Consider the following 14,306-nt stretch of genomic DNA (forward strand, 5'->3'; position numbering starts at 1 on the left):
TTAATTATCAATCCAAACCTCCCCCCCACCATACATATCATCTTAACTTTACACCAAACAAAGGATAGAAGAAACTTGCCTCTAGTCTTTCCTGGGAACATGGGGTGGGGTAGTGTAAACAATCCAGCACCACAGCTTAACAGCCTTTTGCAACCTAGTCAGGCAAGTGAGGTGGGGGGTTGGGCAGACTGTCAACTTACAGCCAATTCCCCACACCTCTGTCCCCCAAATCTAAACTCCAAAATCCTTGTTGGTTTTTTGGTCCCCAAAAGGCACATATTTTCTCTGGAATACCATAGGGTGCACCTGGAAATCTAGGCGCACCAGTGCGCCCTGGTGCACACTTTGAGAACCACTGTGTTAGCCCATCATTTCCTCCAGCTACTTGATGATTTACTTGATTTCTGTTAGTTAAGTGCACATTGCCATGATTACTGTTGCTTTACAACTCTTATGAATGAAGTATATTTCAAACTGTACTCTAGAAAAGTTGAGCTAAAAATGTGCAATGAAATTCTTAACACACTGGTTGTTTTAATTTTTTACAGGTTTGTGTATTAGACCTTCGGAAATAGCGCTACTAGTTGGAAGCCATGGACCGACTATGAATGTGTACATAGCCAAAATGACTGTCCCTGACCCATGTACTGCTATAGTCCCACTTGAACCATGGCCAGTCCACTACAGCCAAATTTAAAAGAAATATATACATACAGTGTATATAACAAAATCGCACCCTGAAGATGACAGAATTTTGTCACAGCTTGTGAGTTCTGTTCACCAAGTGCTGGAATCTAATCTGCTGTGCCCCTAAAATAGCATTTAGAAGTTTGGGATATGAAAAACAGAAGAAAAAATATGCATTATAAAAGCAGCCCATACATGTACCAGTTTTTGGATACTAATAACCAGCCTTCTTTCTCCCCTTTGAATCAGCAGACACCATGGATTCTATTCCTTTTTTCCCTTCAGTAGTTGAGCAGTTTGTATGTACAGAGAAAATGGACTTACAAAACCTTACAGCAGTAGTTTGTTCTTGCTTTTAAACTTTGTTCTTGGTTTAGTTTATGGATGCATGAAGTAAGGGAGTGAATCAGTTTCTTGTTTATATTTTTTTCACCTTTTAAACAAAAAATTCTTAAAAATATTTTAATGCATTCTTTTGAAAAGATAAATGTTTGGTACATTTTATGGCTCCCAGAGCATATATTCAATTGGTGCATGTTGTGGAAGGGGAAATTGGAAATTAAATGAAAATATATGACTTTGATCACGTCAATCTGTAAGACACATCAGTAAAAGGGTGTTATGCTCTGCTTTTTGTTTGTTTTGTTTTGTTTTGTTGTTTTTGTTTTGGTGATGTGGCTTAAATGCAGTAGTTTCTTTTTTGGGGACATATTTTTGCCAATTAATGACTAGAAGGGCACAAATTTTTTTTTGATACCATAGAGAAGATGCATAAAAAAGAAAATCTTCTGATGTTTTGTAGCCATAACTAAATTTATGGTTAAAATGTGCACTATTGTAAAAGGAGCAAAGTAGGTTTGGGGTTTTTGTTGTTTGTTTATTTGTTTGTTTTGCTTTGTTTTTTAAGAGATTAAAATGTTTCTGGATAAGGATTAGCTTCTCAAAGTGTCCATCATTCTGTGTAGAAGCTTAAATATGTAATGTAACCAAACTCCAGTATTAAAAATCTCTCATGTTATTTTTCTTTATACAAAGCAAGATAACGGCATATAACACTGCCATTACATAGCAAATGTTAGCTACCTTAATGTAAAAACAATCTTTAAAACAAAAGACTTGCTTCAAGGTGTTTATAAATAGCAGTGATTCAGATTTTTTTTTTAAAGGATAATTGCACTAACCTCCCTGCTGCTCTGATTCTGCATTTGTGGTACCTGTGACTACATTTTTTTCAAATATAGATAGATTTAAGCTGCTGGGGTTATATTTGTTGGGGTTTTTTTCGGTAATCACTATTATATCATGTCTTTTACTCTGTTTATAATATCAAATATTTTCTTAAGGATATAGGTATCAATCAGATAAAACTTTTCGTGCTCATGCAACTGAAAGTGAAAATTTATAGAATTTGCAAATGATAGCATGGGGCTGTTAGGTTGATGTGTGAGATTGACAGGGTGTGCCGTGGTCAAGGTAAGCATCCAGAACTGTCAGGTTTGAAGAGAATAGTTGTCAGATTTATATATCAAAGATTTATTGCTTATATCAAGTTTAGCAAATTTATAACACTATTTCCATCACCAATTATTAGAGGCCTTTACTACTAAAATTTTAACTGTGTTTTGAGTAGAAGCTGATTTAGCCCAAGTAATGCAGCTTTGATTTTCAGCATTTGTTTTGCTATTTTACAAAAGAACATTGATTGAAGCAAGTCTTGGTTTTACTAAGGTAGAATAGCATTTGCTATTGTTAAAGAATAAATACACTTAATTCCATAATACATTGTTATATGTACCCCAGTTATTGTTAGTGGGGACTATGATACTGTAATATTTTTAAAACCTTACATCCAGAGAGGCAGTCATTCATGATGGTTTTGTGCCAGCTGTTTTTAGGGTTCTGGATCACATTATAGATATTTAGAACTATTACACCCTGTGATTTATGTAGGAAACCTAATATGCTGAGTATCTGGCACTTGAAATCCTGCTTTTATTGCTGGAGGTCCACATCTGTGGTTGACCTCTGTTTTGTTTTAAAATAAATAAATAAAAATAAAAAAATCTGTGCAATAATTTTTAAATGTGCTCCCAGGAATAGACACAAATGTTTTGAGTATGTTTAAGCTGCATTTTCCTTTAATGATGCATTTGTCAATTGCACTGAATTTAAATCTGAAAGTCAGAGGTGATTATTGATAGTACTTTTGTATTTTGATATTGACAATTTATTCATTTACATACAGTTATTGACTTTCCCCCCAGCTGATTAAAAGATAGTTAAGAAGTTCTGCAGTATAGCTGCCAAAATAGACAGCTACATTTTTATGGTATTGTCATCTTTTCTGTTTGTGTTTTTTTGTTTTTTGTTTTTTAATTTTTAGCTATTTTACTTAAGCGTAATAGACACAATAGGACATATGAAAGATTATAAATACAGAGCTTTATTATCCTGATGTCTTGGGTCTTTTAAGTATAAAGTTTATCTGGAAGGTATCCATTTTGTAGGCTTGGGCTCTTGATGAGCATACAGTTGTTTGTTTTTGCTGCTGTCCTCAACATCATCGTTGCCTCATTGCCTGCTGATGTGCCATGATGCTGCTCCAGTAGACAAAATCAGCTTGCCTCTCATTTGAGCAGTGACATGATAGCAAGAGACCAGGTTTCACAGGTTCACACATGTTTTCTTTTATTTTTTCTGAGAATTTGTTCCTGAAGTTCAGCTGATTCCAGTAGATTTTCTGTGGTATTCATTATCTATCATTATTGTATAGCCTACTGTAAGAAACTTATCATAAGGAAAAATAGAAAGGAAAGCTTGAAGGAATAGAATACTCACTGATTAAAATAAAGAGCATCTGTCACTCTTTAGCATCATAAAGGGATATCTGCTTTCCTCTCCATGTAGGAGAGCCCACAAACTCTTATATTTGTTCCAATCCCTATTTCTTATTGTTGATCAGGTACCATCATTGACTTTCAGGTGACTTTTAGAATTGGTAACTTACAATTTCCTAATAGGTCTTAGAGTGTATTGAATTCTGTTTTAACTAATTATTTTCTAAGTAAGTGTGTTTTAGGATCAAACACCTTTTACAGATACTGAAAGTGCCTCCTTTTTGTGGTGTAAAAACAAATTATGGTGCAAAAGTAATCATAAGATTGAATTACATGAAGAGTTTTTTTTCTTTTTTTCTTTCTGACATATAAAATGTCAAGAGAAAGGCCAAAGATTTGTACATTTTCACTTAACTTATAAAGCACTCCTTTTTTCTTTAAACTTCTTTCTGTCAAATTAGATTTAATGAGAGAGTACTATTTTTAAGGAGCTGTGTATGTAGAATGATTTTGTTAAAGAGTATTGTGAACTATTGAATAGAGGCCTGACGAAGAGTATGCATTTTTGCTATTTAAAGGAATCACAAGTGACCATCCTTATGTGAGCAAAAATACTAAGTTTCACTAGAGAAGCAGAAAAATAAACTTCAAATGCAGTACTATTTGCTTATCTCAAAACAGTTTTCATTTTTCTAAGTGCATCATACGGCTTCTGTAGAACCTGCGTTTGTTCTTGCATGCTAAGGATGGTACTTGCATTTGGTGAATTACTGTTCACAGCCTCCATAGAAATCCTATTTCAGTGGACCAACATTGTGGCATGGCAGCAAATGCCAACATTTTGGGGAACAGCAGCAAATCTACAAGAGACCCTGGTTGTTTGTGGATTTATTTGTTTATTGTTTTTGTTTTTTCCCTTCTGAATCAGCAGGGATAGAAGGAGGGTAGGGAAGTTATGAATTATTACTCCTTCTGGTAGTAGCTCTGAAGTGTCACATTCAGCATCTGTTTGTTTTTAACATGATTCTAGTTACTGTAGAAGAGAGAAAAAAGAGGATGTGCTCACTTTTTTAATACACTGATTTAGAAATTTGATGTCTTATCAGTCGTTCTGAAATATTAATAGCATTCTATATTTCTGTATTTCTGCCTTTATGTTGACAGTGTTGAAGCAGGGTGAATAACTAAGGCGCTTTTTTTATTCCTAGTAAGTTGTTTCATGATGTTTTCTTTGGAGTTTCTGGATAAGTTCAAAATACATTCTGCATGTTGTATCTAGTTTGATGTACTTATCCATCTCATTAAAAACAAAAACACAGACTGCATTTTGTAGCTCTGTAATCCCTAAATACAGAATTTTCTTCTTTCCTGACTTTGACATTGTAGCTGTAATGTTCTAATTTTGATTTTTACAAATCTTTTGGGTCTAATTCTGTGAGCCTACCTATAGCACTGGATTAAAATGTCTGCATCATTTCTTTAGTTATCCAGTTAACTTTAAAGCTGTTGTAAAAGTGTAAACCAGCCCATGACAGTTTTTTGTACATGTTAAAGAACTTTATTGTTCAGTTTTCATGATTATTGTGTAAGGAAGACTGATTATAGATGTTCTATGCTGTCCTGGACCATGTTAATTACACTTATGATGTATTTTGGTTTCACATCACAATGATTTGTCCCCAGTGACCCTTGATCCTTTCTAGGCACATTTTTGTTGTTGTTGTTGTTGTTGCAGTTTCCCTTTGCATTGTATTGCTTTGACAACTGTAATTTGAATCAGATCTGAAAGAGGTCCAGAATAAAATATATTTTGATATTATGTTGGTTGTGTACATATGTAAAACCTTTGAAACCTATGTAGTTTGTATAGACTATTTAGTCAAGTAAAGAGAGAGGGATGCTTTTCTTGTTTACAATTTCTTGTTTACATTTTAATTGCATTTACTCCTCCAGTGTTCTATTGTAGAATACACTTTTTTGCTCTGAGTTAGACTTCATAACATCTAACATGTTTGTTCTCTCCCAGACTGGTGTTGCCACGTATAACAACTGCCATAAGAACCCAACCCACTGTTTTCATAATTATATTGTTTTCCAAGATATATACATTAAAGTAAGCCCATAGATAAAATTACAAATTTTACTATTTTATTACTTCTCGCCGGAGATAAGATTTTTTAAATGAAGGAATTATTTACTATTTTTATTAAAGAAAAAATAGAGCATTTAATCAGCTAAGGAATAATAATTTTGAATTATTTTGAAAAATAATTATTGTACTTAAAGGACATTGTTTCACGTAATCAAACTAAAAGAGACCTCAGATTTATTTGCTTAGCATGCAATTGAGCACAAAACAATTATTTTGTTGAAGACTTTTAGGACAGGATGCTCAACTTTCTTAATGTCATTTTTTCTGCATATAAACCTATTACAATTTAATAATTTCCTCCTTAGTTGCTTATGTTGCTAACATCATACCTATAATCTATTAGGAAAGATACTAGGCACCTTCCAGTTTTAATTAATCCCAGCTCCTTTAGAGTTCCTTAGAGACTTTTTAAAAGAATCATTGATCACATTGTTTGTTTTGTAAAAGCTTGTATTCTCCAGGTCTTTTACCATTCTCTTTCATTTCCTTAAATAGAAACTGATACAGGCATAGCCTTGTCATGTTTTATTAAATGATAAGCTACTGCAGTTGCTAGAACCTTCCAACAGCCTTTCATTTTCAAAGGGTTAACTTTTATTGCATGGCATAGATTATTAATTATATTCTGCATTTTACACTTTTCAAGAAGCGTTGGTCTACTAAGGATTATAATTCATATAAACTTGAGGTAAACCTAAAATCAATTTGAGTAGTCATAGAAGGATTTATTTTTAATTTCATAGTTCTTAAACTTTATACAATAGGTCAGATTTCTTACCTACGATAGCACATAGCAGATCAGGTTAAAGTTGACTGTCCTCAATATATTTATTCATTTGCAAACTGCAGTGGAGGAAAGGACACTGACTAGACAGTAGTTTCGTGGTGCTTGTTCTCTGCTGTACTGGAGCACTCTGTCAACAATGAAATGTTAACCCTATGCTGCTTCTTCTGCATGTTTCTTCTCAAATGTCATATCTCAATGCTATTTGTCCTAACTTGTAATATTTTTGTATTAAATTTTTTAGGCATTCCTTGTAATTTCTTTATAATTTAAAGTATATTAAACATGAAGTGTTTAGTAAAGTACAGAAGACAATTATTAATGTTTCTTGGTTGTTGGGTTTGTATGATCAATTATGCAAACAAATCACATTTTAAGAACTAGAACCATGGGATGGAATCTGCAAAGGAAAAGATACCACAATTCTACTAAAAAAAGAAACAACTTTACACTTGATCTTAGCCAAAAAGCTGAGAAACAATAAAAAAAAAACACCTTAATACTTTATACCAATCCAGTGTCAGAATGGTCTCTACCAGAAATATTAAAAGCATTGATTAGGGCTACTGGGTAGGACTACTTGGCATTCAAGCACTGAATGGAAACCTCAAGTCGCTTAACTTGCATTAAAAATCTAGTCATACTGAACTCAGCCTGAGATCAGACACTTGAAAATATAGCTTCCAGAATCTCACATGTTCAAATTAGCGCGTTTTGAAAATCTACATATTGTTAAGTCCTTTTCCACATAAACTTTTATTGTGTGAATTTACATCTGTGGAAAGATTTTTAAAAATAAAAGGGCATTGGCAAACAAACTACTTCACCCTAGGTTAATTATTCGGGTTTCCATCTCGGGTGCCTGAGGAGCGCTGTCCTTCGCTGGTGGCAGGCAGGAGCTGGGCCAGCAGAAACGGAGAGCTGCACATTTGGCACGGTGTCACAGTACAGGCCTGCAGTCATCAGTTAACTCAAATTGAGTTTACTGTGACAAAAATGGAGCTTACAGTACGTTTTTATATATTTCCAGGGAAGTGGTTGAAATATTTTAGCATATAGAAATAAAATTAAGTTTGAAGTTGGAGAAATGGGTTGAAATAAATTGTCTTATGCTAAGTCAAGACTAAATTAGAAGTAAATTTTACTTTTTTAGCAATGTTGATTAACCTAGAGTTCACTAAAACCCTCTTTAAAATAAGACGCCTGGACCTGCCTTTAACCTTGTAGGTAATAAGATAGTACTAGGTCTGTATGCTCTTTTTAATGCTTCCTTGTATGGCACAGGTGATGGGTGGGGAGGGGAGGGGTGGTTTTATTGGTATACTGTTTATTATAAAGGGCATGATGGTAAAGAAATTGAAAAATACTAAATCGCCATTTCCAAGCTCCTTACAATTCCTCTTCAGTAGAAACCACTGTTAATACTTGGTATGTGTCCTTCACGACCCTTTCAATATGTACTTCTAAAAAATGGGGTTGTAGTATGCATGGATTTCAGAAACACTTTCACTGAAGTCATCAGGGACTTTTTTCCTGTAAATCCAGGCCTAGACCACTTCCCTAGCCTAGACCACAGCAGTTACAGTTCTGCCTGACTGCCTTGGGTGAATCCCAACTCCGTTGTTCCCTAGCTGTGTGACCTGAGGAATTACTGTCCTCTTTCCTATCTGTAAAACGGGACTAGTGGGATGAGGAAGGAGGATTAAAACCGTTAACGTGGTGGGGGCGGGGGCAAAAGTAGGCTTACAGTTATAAGTGAAACGGTTTATTATTATTATTTATTGTATTTTCATATTCACAACTATAAACTTACTTTTGCCCCCCCCCCCGTATTTATGGCCCTTAGGGAACAGTGCCTGATTGTATAAAGCACACTATGTACTAACATTATTTTGATTTTTAATGATTGTGTTGTATTACACACCTTAATTGAACTAGCCCCTATCATGTATATTTACTTAATCACAAACACTGTCTCCTATTATAAACAATGGTGCAGTAAACAGACATTTGTAGGACAAATTCAACAGTTGATTCTGGTGCGTGCTTGATAGCACTTTCGAAGACTTGCAGCTCACCCATTTTATGGCATTCAATGAATGTTATTTCAATGTGTCATTTAGGGATTTGTAGAAGGGAGATTTTTTTGGGGGGGGAGGTGCTTCGTATGTTGACTCCATGTGCAAAAAGGAATAGGAAAAGAATTTAGACCACTAAATGACAACCATTTGGCAGAAAACAAGTAATTTTTTAAGCCTGTGTTACTAGTCAGTAAGTGTTAAGGACATGATTAAGGTTTGGTAAACATGGAAGAAAATATTTCTGCCAGGGCAAAATAGATAGGTTAAGTTTAATTATATACTTAATAGAATTACCAGAATACTTAGTGGTATATACTTATATTGCTGGAAATTAAATTTCTATTCCATGTGCAAATGAAGAGCAGGCATTCACATATATATTTTTCATATATTTTTAAAAAAGATATTGATTTTACAGAGTTGGAGGGGGGGAGGAGCTAGAAAATATCAACTCAGTTGCTTCACTACAGTTGTTCATTGCTTGTCACGTGTTCCTTGACCTGGCAAGCCCAGTGTTGAACCAGCAACCTCAGCATTCCAGGACCATTGTGCCACCTCAGGCCAGGCGTAGACATTGAGTTTTTTTCAGGACATTTTTTTAAATTCCATTCTTGTACATTTTATCTTCTTTAGTATTGGGTCCTCTTTCATTCCTTTCTTCAGCAAATACTTGTTGAATATCTAGTCTGTCTCTGGAAGTGTGTTACCAGTATAGGTATGCCTGTTACGTCAGCTTCCTGGGAGAGATTAGAAACTTGGCTGCAGTCAGAGGGACTGTCCAATAGGTAATAGCTATGGTTGCTCAGAGTTGTCGATGGGAACTTGTGGCGTTGCCTAGGGGTGGGGGGCTGTGGAATAGAGGCTATTAGGAACCGGGTGTTCTGGTTAGTAATTGTGAGGGCACCTGTCTCCTGCATTCATTCATTTTCTCAACCTAGCCATAGGGAAATTCCTGTGCCTCCCCTTTGTCATGTAGTCACCTCTTCTTGGATCACCTCTTCCTTCTTCCCTCCCTCATTGGGTTCATTCTTAACTGTTGGGTTCATTCAAGTCAAGTGCTTCTGGGAAGGCAGGCCACCACCACTGATTGCCCACTTCCTCTGCCTCTGCCTTCACTCTGAGTTAAGTGCCCGCCCCCTCCCACAGCGCCTAGACATAGCCCCTTGTAGAATTGCTCTAATAGTATATACTGACTCCTGAAGGGCAGATCTGTTGTACTCCTCTCTGAATCCCCAGAGCCGAGAACTGTGCCTGGAAAATAGTGGGTGGTTGGCTCATTTGAGGTGGTCGCTAGTGAGAGAAGTCATTCCTGGAGAGTAAATTTTAAAAACGAGAAGATTAACGCTTGTGGAAGTGTCATCTCTTTCCTAAAGACATGAACTTGAACAACAGTTACTTCACATCTGAGCATTAGTTTCTTATCTGTAATTAGTCTGTGGGAGATATCTTGTTTTTGAGGTTTTAGGGATTAGCAGTCATATAAATTATTTAAGCCAATAACTAGCATAATTAGGCTTTTATACTTGGCATGATTATTACTATTTTTACTATTAGAAACGTGCCAGAGGAAACATTTGTTTCACAGGATAATTTGTTGAAAATAATGGGTTGTAATTAGATATACAAAGTACTACTATTACGTGAATGTGAAAGTAGTTTATTGAGCAAACTGTTATTTACAATTACATTTTGTTATGATGGGACTCCTTAAAATATGTCATTGTTTTTTGTGTGTGCCCTAGTTGAATGATGATGTCTGTGTCATCAGTTCCTGTTACTTTATCTAGTTTTTTTTGTGTGTGTCTTGCCCTTAGTCGCCACAAAGTTTTTGTTTGTTTTGCATTGTCAGGAATTGGAAAATGCACTTTTAAAAGCAACTCTGCCAAACAGCCATTTTGTAATTTATTATTTATAGAAAAACATCAGAAACTGCATTAATACTAAGAACCAAGGTCCTAAAGGCGTAGAGCTTGACGGTTCAGTCTGGGCTTCTGCTTCAGTGATCTCACCTGGACTTCAGTTTGAAACAGTAATCAAAGTCAGAGAAAGCACTCTACTTTTGTGGGTGTTTGGTCACCTTTTTCTTCAGGCATGGACGTTTTGTTGTATGTAGTTTTTTCCCCCTTGCAGTAGTAATACATTTTAATTTTAGAAATTTTTAAAGTAAAAAAATGTGTGTCCATGTGTAAAGAAAGAGAAAAATCACAGGTGTAAATTTTATCTAGTTTTGAGCAGGATTCTTTTTTTTTAATAAATAAATTTTTATTAATTTTAATGGGGTGACATCAATAAATCAGGGTACATATATTCAAAGAAAACATCTCTAGGTTATCTTGTCATTCAATTATGTTGCATACCCATCACCCAAAGTCAGATTGTCCTCCGTCACCTTCTATCTAGTTTTCTTTGTGCCCCTCCCCTCCCCTTCCCCTCCCCCCCCCAAACACCATACTCTTGTCCATGTCTCTTAGTCTCATTTTTATGTCCCACCAATGTATGGAATCATGCAGTTCTTGTTTTTTTCTGATTTACTTATTTCACTCCATATAATGTTATCAAGATCCCACCATTTTGTTGTAAATGACCCGATGTCATCTTTTCTTATGGCTGAGTAGTATTCTGTAGCAGGCGTCCCCAAACTATGGCCTGTGGCCGCATGCGGCCCCCTGAGGCCATTTATCCAGCCTCCCACCGCACTTCCAGAAAGGGCACCTCTTTCATTGGTGGTCAGTGAGAGGAGCACTGTATGTGGTGGCCCTCCAATGGTCTGAGGGACAGTGAACTGGAGCCCTGTGTAAAAAGTTTGGGGACCCCTGCGCATAGTGTATATGTGCCACATCTTCTTTATCCAGTCTTCTATTGAAGGGCTTTTTGGTTGTTTCCATGTCTTGGCCACTGTGAACAATGCTGCAATGAACATGAGGCTACATGTGTCTTTACGTATCAATGTTTCTGAGTTTTTGGGGTATATACCCAGTAGAGGGATTGCTGGGTCATAAGGTAGCTCTATTTTCAGTTTTTTGAGGAACCACCATACTTCCTTCCATAATGGTTGTACTACTTTACATTCCCACCAACAGTGAATGAGGGTTCCTTTTTCTCCACAGCCTCTCCAACATTTGCTATTACCTGTCTTGTTGATAATAGCTAAATCTAACAGGTTTGAGGTGGTATCTCATTATAGTTTTGATTTGCATTTCTCTAATAACTAATGAAGCTGAGCATCTTTTCATATATCTGTTGGCCATTTGTATTTCTTCCTGGGAGAAGTGTCTGTTCATGTCCTCTTCCCATTTTTTTATTGGCTTATTTGTTTGTTGTTGAGTTTTATGAGTTCTTTGTATATTTTGGATATTAGGCCCTTATCTGAGCTGTTGTTTGAAAATATCATTTCCCATTTAGTTGGCTGTCTGTTTATTTTGTTATCAGTTTCTCTTGCTGAGCAAAAACTTTTTAGTCTGATGTAGTCCCATTCATTTATCTTTGCCTTCACTTCTCTTGCCTTTGGAGTCAAATTCATAAAATGTTGAGCAGGATTCTTTTTTTTTTTTTTTTTGTATTTTTCTGAAGCTGGAAACAGGGAGAAACAGTCAGACAGACTCCCGCGTGCGCCTGACCGGGATCCACCCGGCACGCCCACCAGGGGCGGCGCTCTGCCCACCAGGGGGGGGCTGCTCTGCCCCTCTGGGGCATCGCTCTGCCACGACCAGAGCCACTCTAGCGCCTGGGGCAGAGGCCAAGGAGCCATCCCCAGCGCCTGGGCCATCTTTGCTCCAATGGAGCCTTGGCTGCGGGAGGGGAAGAGAGAGACAGAGAGGAGGGGGGGGGGGGTTGGAGAAGCAAATGGGCGCTTCTCCTCTGTGCCCTGGCCGGGAATCGAACCCGGGTCCCCCGCACGCCAGGCCGACGCTCTACCGCTGAGCCAACCGGCCAGGGCCTTGAGCAGGATTCTTTTTTTTTTTTTTTTTTTTTTTCTTTTTCATTTTTCTGAAGCTGGAAACAGGGAGAGACAGTCAGACAGACTCCCGCATGCGCCCGGCACGCCCACCAGGGGCGACGCTCTGCCCACCAGGGGGCGATGCTCTGCCCATCCTGGTAGTCGCCATGTTGCGACCAGAGCCACTCTAGCGCCTGGGGCAGAGGCCACAGAGCCATCCCCAGCGCCCGGGCCATCTTTGCTCCAATGGAGCCTTGGCTGCGGGAGGGGAAGAGAGAGACAGAGAGGAAAGCGCGGCGGAGGGGTGGAGAAGCAAATGGGCGCTTCTCCTGTGTGCCCTGGCCGGGAATCGAACCCGGGTCCTCCGCACGCTAGGCCGACGCTCTACCGCTGAGCCAACCGGCCAGGGCTTGAGCAGGATTCTTAAGTGCTGTTAGTTACTGGCCTTTAAGCCATTTCAGGACTAGAGCTTGCTGCTGGCCTGCATGGGGCATGCAGCATGAGTAGGAGAGAGAACTTCCTTAGCTCAGGGCCCTGCTGTGTGGATTGTCTGTCAGGGTCTCGTGCCCACTCTACTCCTTCCTCTGACCCACCAGGACTTTCTCTACTGCAGTAGCCTCTGTTAATTATGTAATACACTGTTGTGCATTTTTTTTCTTTTTTTAAGAAATTAATTTATTCATTTTAGAGAGGGGAGAGAGGGGGGGAGGAGCAGGAAGCATCAACTCTCATAGGTGCCTTGATCAGGAAGCCCAGGGTTTCAAACTGTCAACCTCAGCGTTCCAGGTCAACGCTTTACCCACTGCGCAACCACAGGTCAGTCCACACTACTGTGCATTTAGAAACAAACCAGTAAGTTGTGTTATGTTTTTGTTTATCCAGTAAGTTGTATTTTCACATAAAGTAGATTATGCTCTTGTGTTTGAGTGTCTTGATTTTATTTCACTTAATATATTAAAACATCTTTCCATGTCCTTTTTTTTATATTTTTTTATTTTATTTTATTTTATTTATTTATTTATATTTTTTTACAGAGAGAGAGAGTCAGAGTGAGGGATAGACAGGGATAGACAGACAGGAACGGAGAGATGAGAAGCATCAATCATTAGTTTTTCGTTGCGCATTGCGACACCTTAGTTGTTCATTGATTGCTTTCTCATATGTGCCTTGACTGTGGGCCTTCAGCAGACTGAATAACCCCTTGCTTGAGCCAGTGACTTTGGGTTCAAGCTGGTGAGCTTTTTGCTCAAGCCAGAGGAGCCTGCGCTCAAACTGGCGACCTCGGGGTCTTGAACCTGGGTCTTCCGCATCCCAGTCTGATGCTCTATCCACTGCGCCACCGCCTGGTCAGGCTCCATGTCCTTCTTTTAAAGACTAGTTTATTGAGCTCTAATTGACATAAAGTAAATATTTAAATTGTACAAGTGTGTATGAAAGAGTCACACAAAATGAACTCACTGCTTCACAAATTTTTTCTCACTTTGAGTGTCCCTCCTCACCTCTGCCCCGCCATTGTCAGGGAACCACCAGTTTGCTTTCTGTCACTGAATTGTTTACATTTTGTAGGATCTTTTTTTTTTTTTTTTGTATTTTTCTGAAGCTGGAAACGGGAGGCAGTCAGACAGACTCCCGCATGCGCCCGACCAGGATCCACCCGGCACGCCCACCAGGGGCAACGCTCTGCCCACCAGGGGGCGATGCTCTGCCCCTCCGGGCTGTCACTCTGTCGCGACCAGAGCCACTCTAGCGCCTGGGGCAGAGGCCAAGGAGCCATCCCCAGTGCCCGGGCCATCTTTTGCTCCAAGGGAGCCTCGGCTGCGGGAGGGGA

The 14,306-nt window shown here is 38.3% G+C and overlaps 1 protein-coding gene across 5 annotated transcripts in view; it reads left to right on the forward strand.

Annotated features, from left to right (window-relative positions):
• The window catches only part of TBL1XR1 (TBL1X/Y related 1), a 184,937-nt gene extending 179,594 nt beyond the window's left edge, over positions 1 to 5,343 (forward strand). For all 5 annotated transcript variants that reach the window (XM_066241863.1, XM_066241862.1, XM_066241866.1 and 2 more), the window contains one exon: positions 549 to 5,343. In XM_066241863.1, the coding sequence (XP_066097960.1) occupies positions 549 to 575 (27 nt within the window). In that variant the 3' untranslated portion in view covers positions 576 to 5,343. The remainder of the gene's footprint in view (positions 1 to 548) is intronic.
• The last annotated feature ends 8,963 nt before the right edge of the window (positions 5,344 to 14,306 follow it).

This window comes from Saccopteryx bilineata, chromosome 8 (assembly GCF_036850765.1).
Source record: "Saccopteryx bilineata isolate mSacBil1 chromosome 8, mSacBil1_pri_phased_curated, whole genome shotgun sequence".
Classification (NCBI taxonomy): Eukaryota; Metazoa; Chordata; class Mammalia; order Chiroptera; family Emballonuridae; genus Saccopteryx; species Saccopteryx bilineata.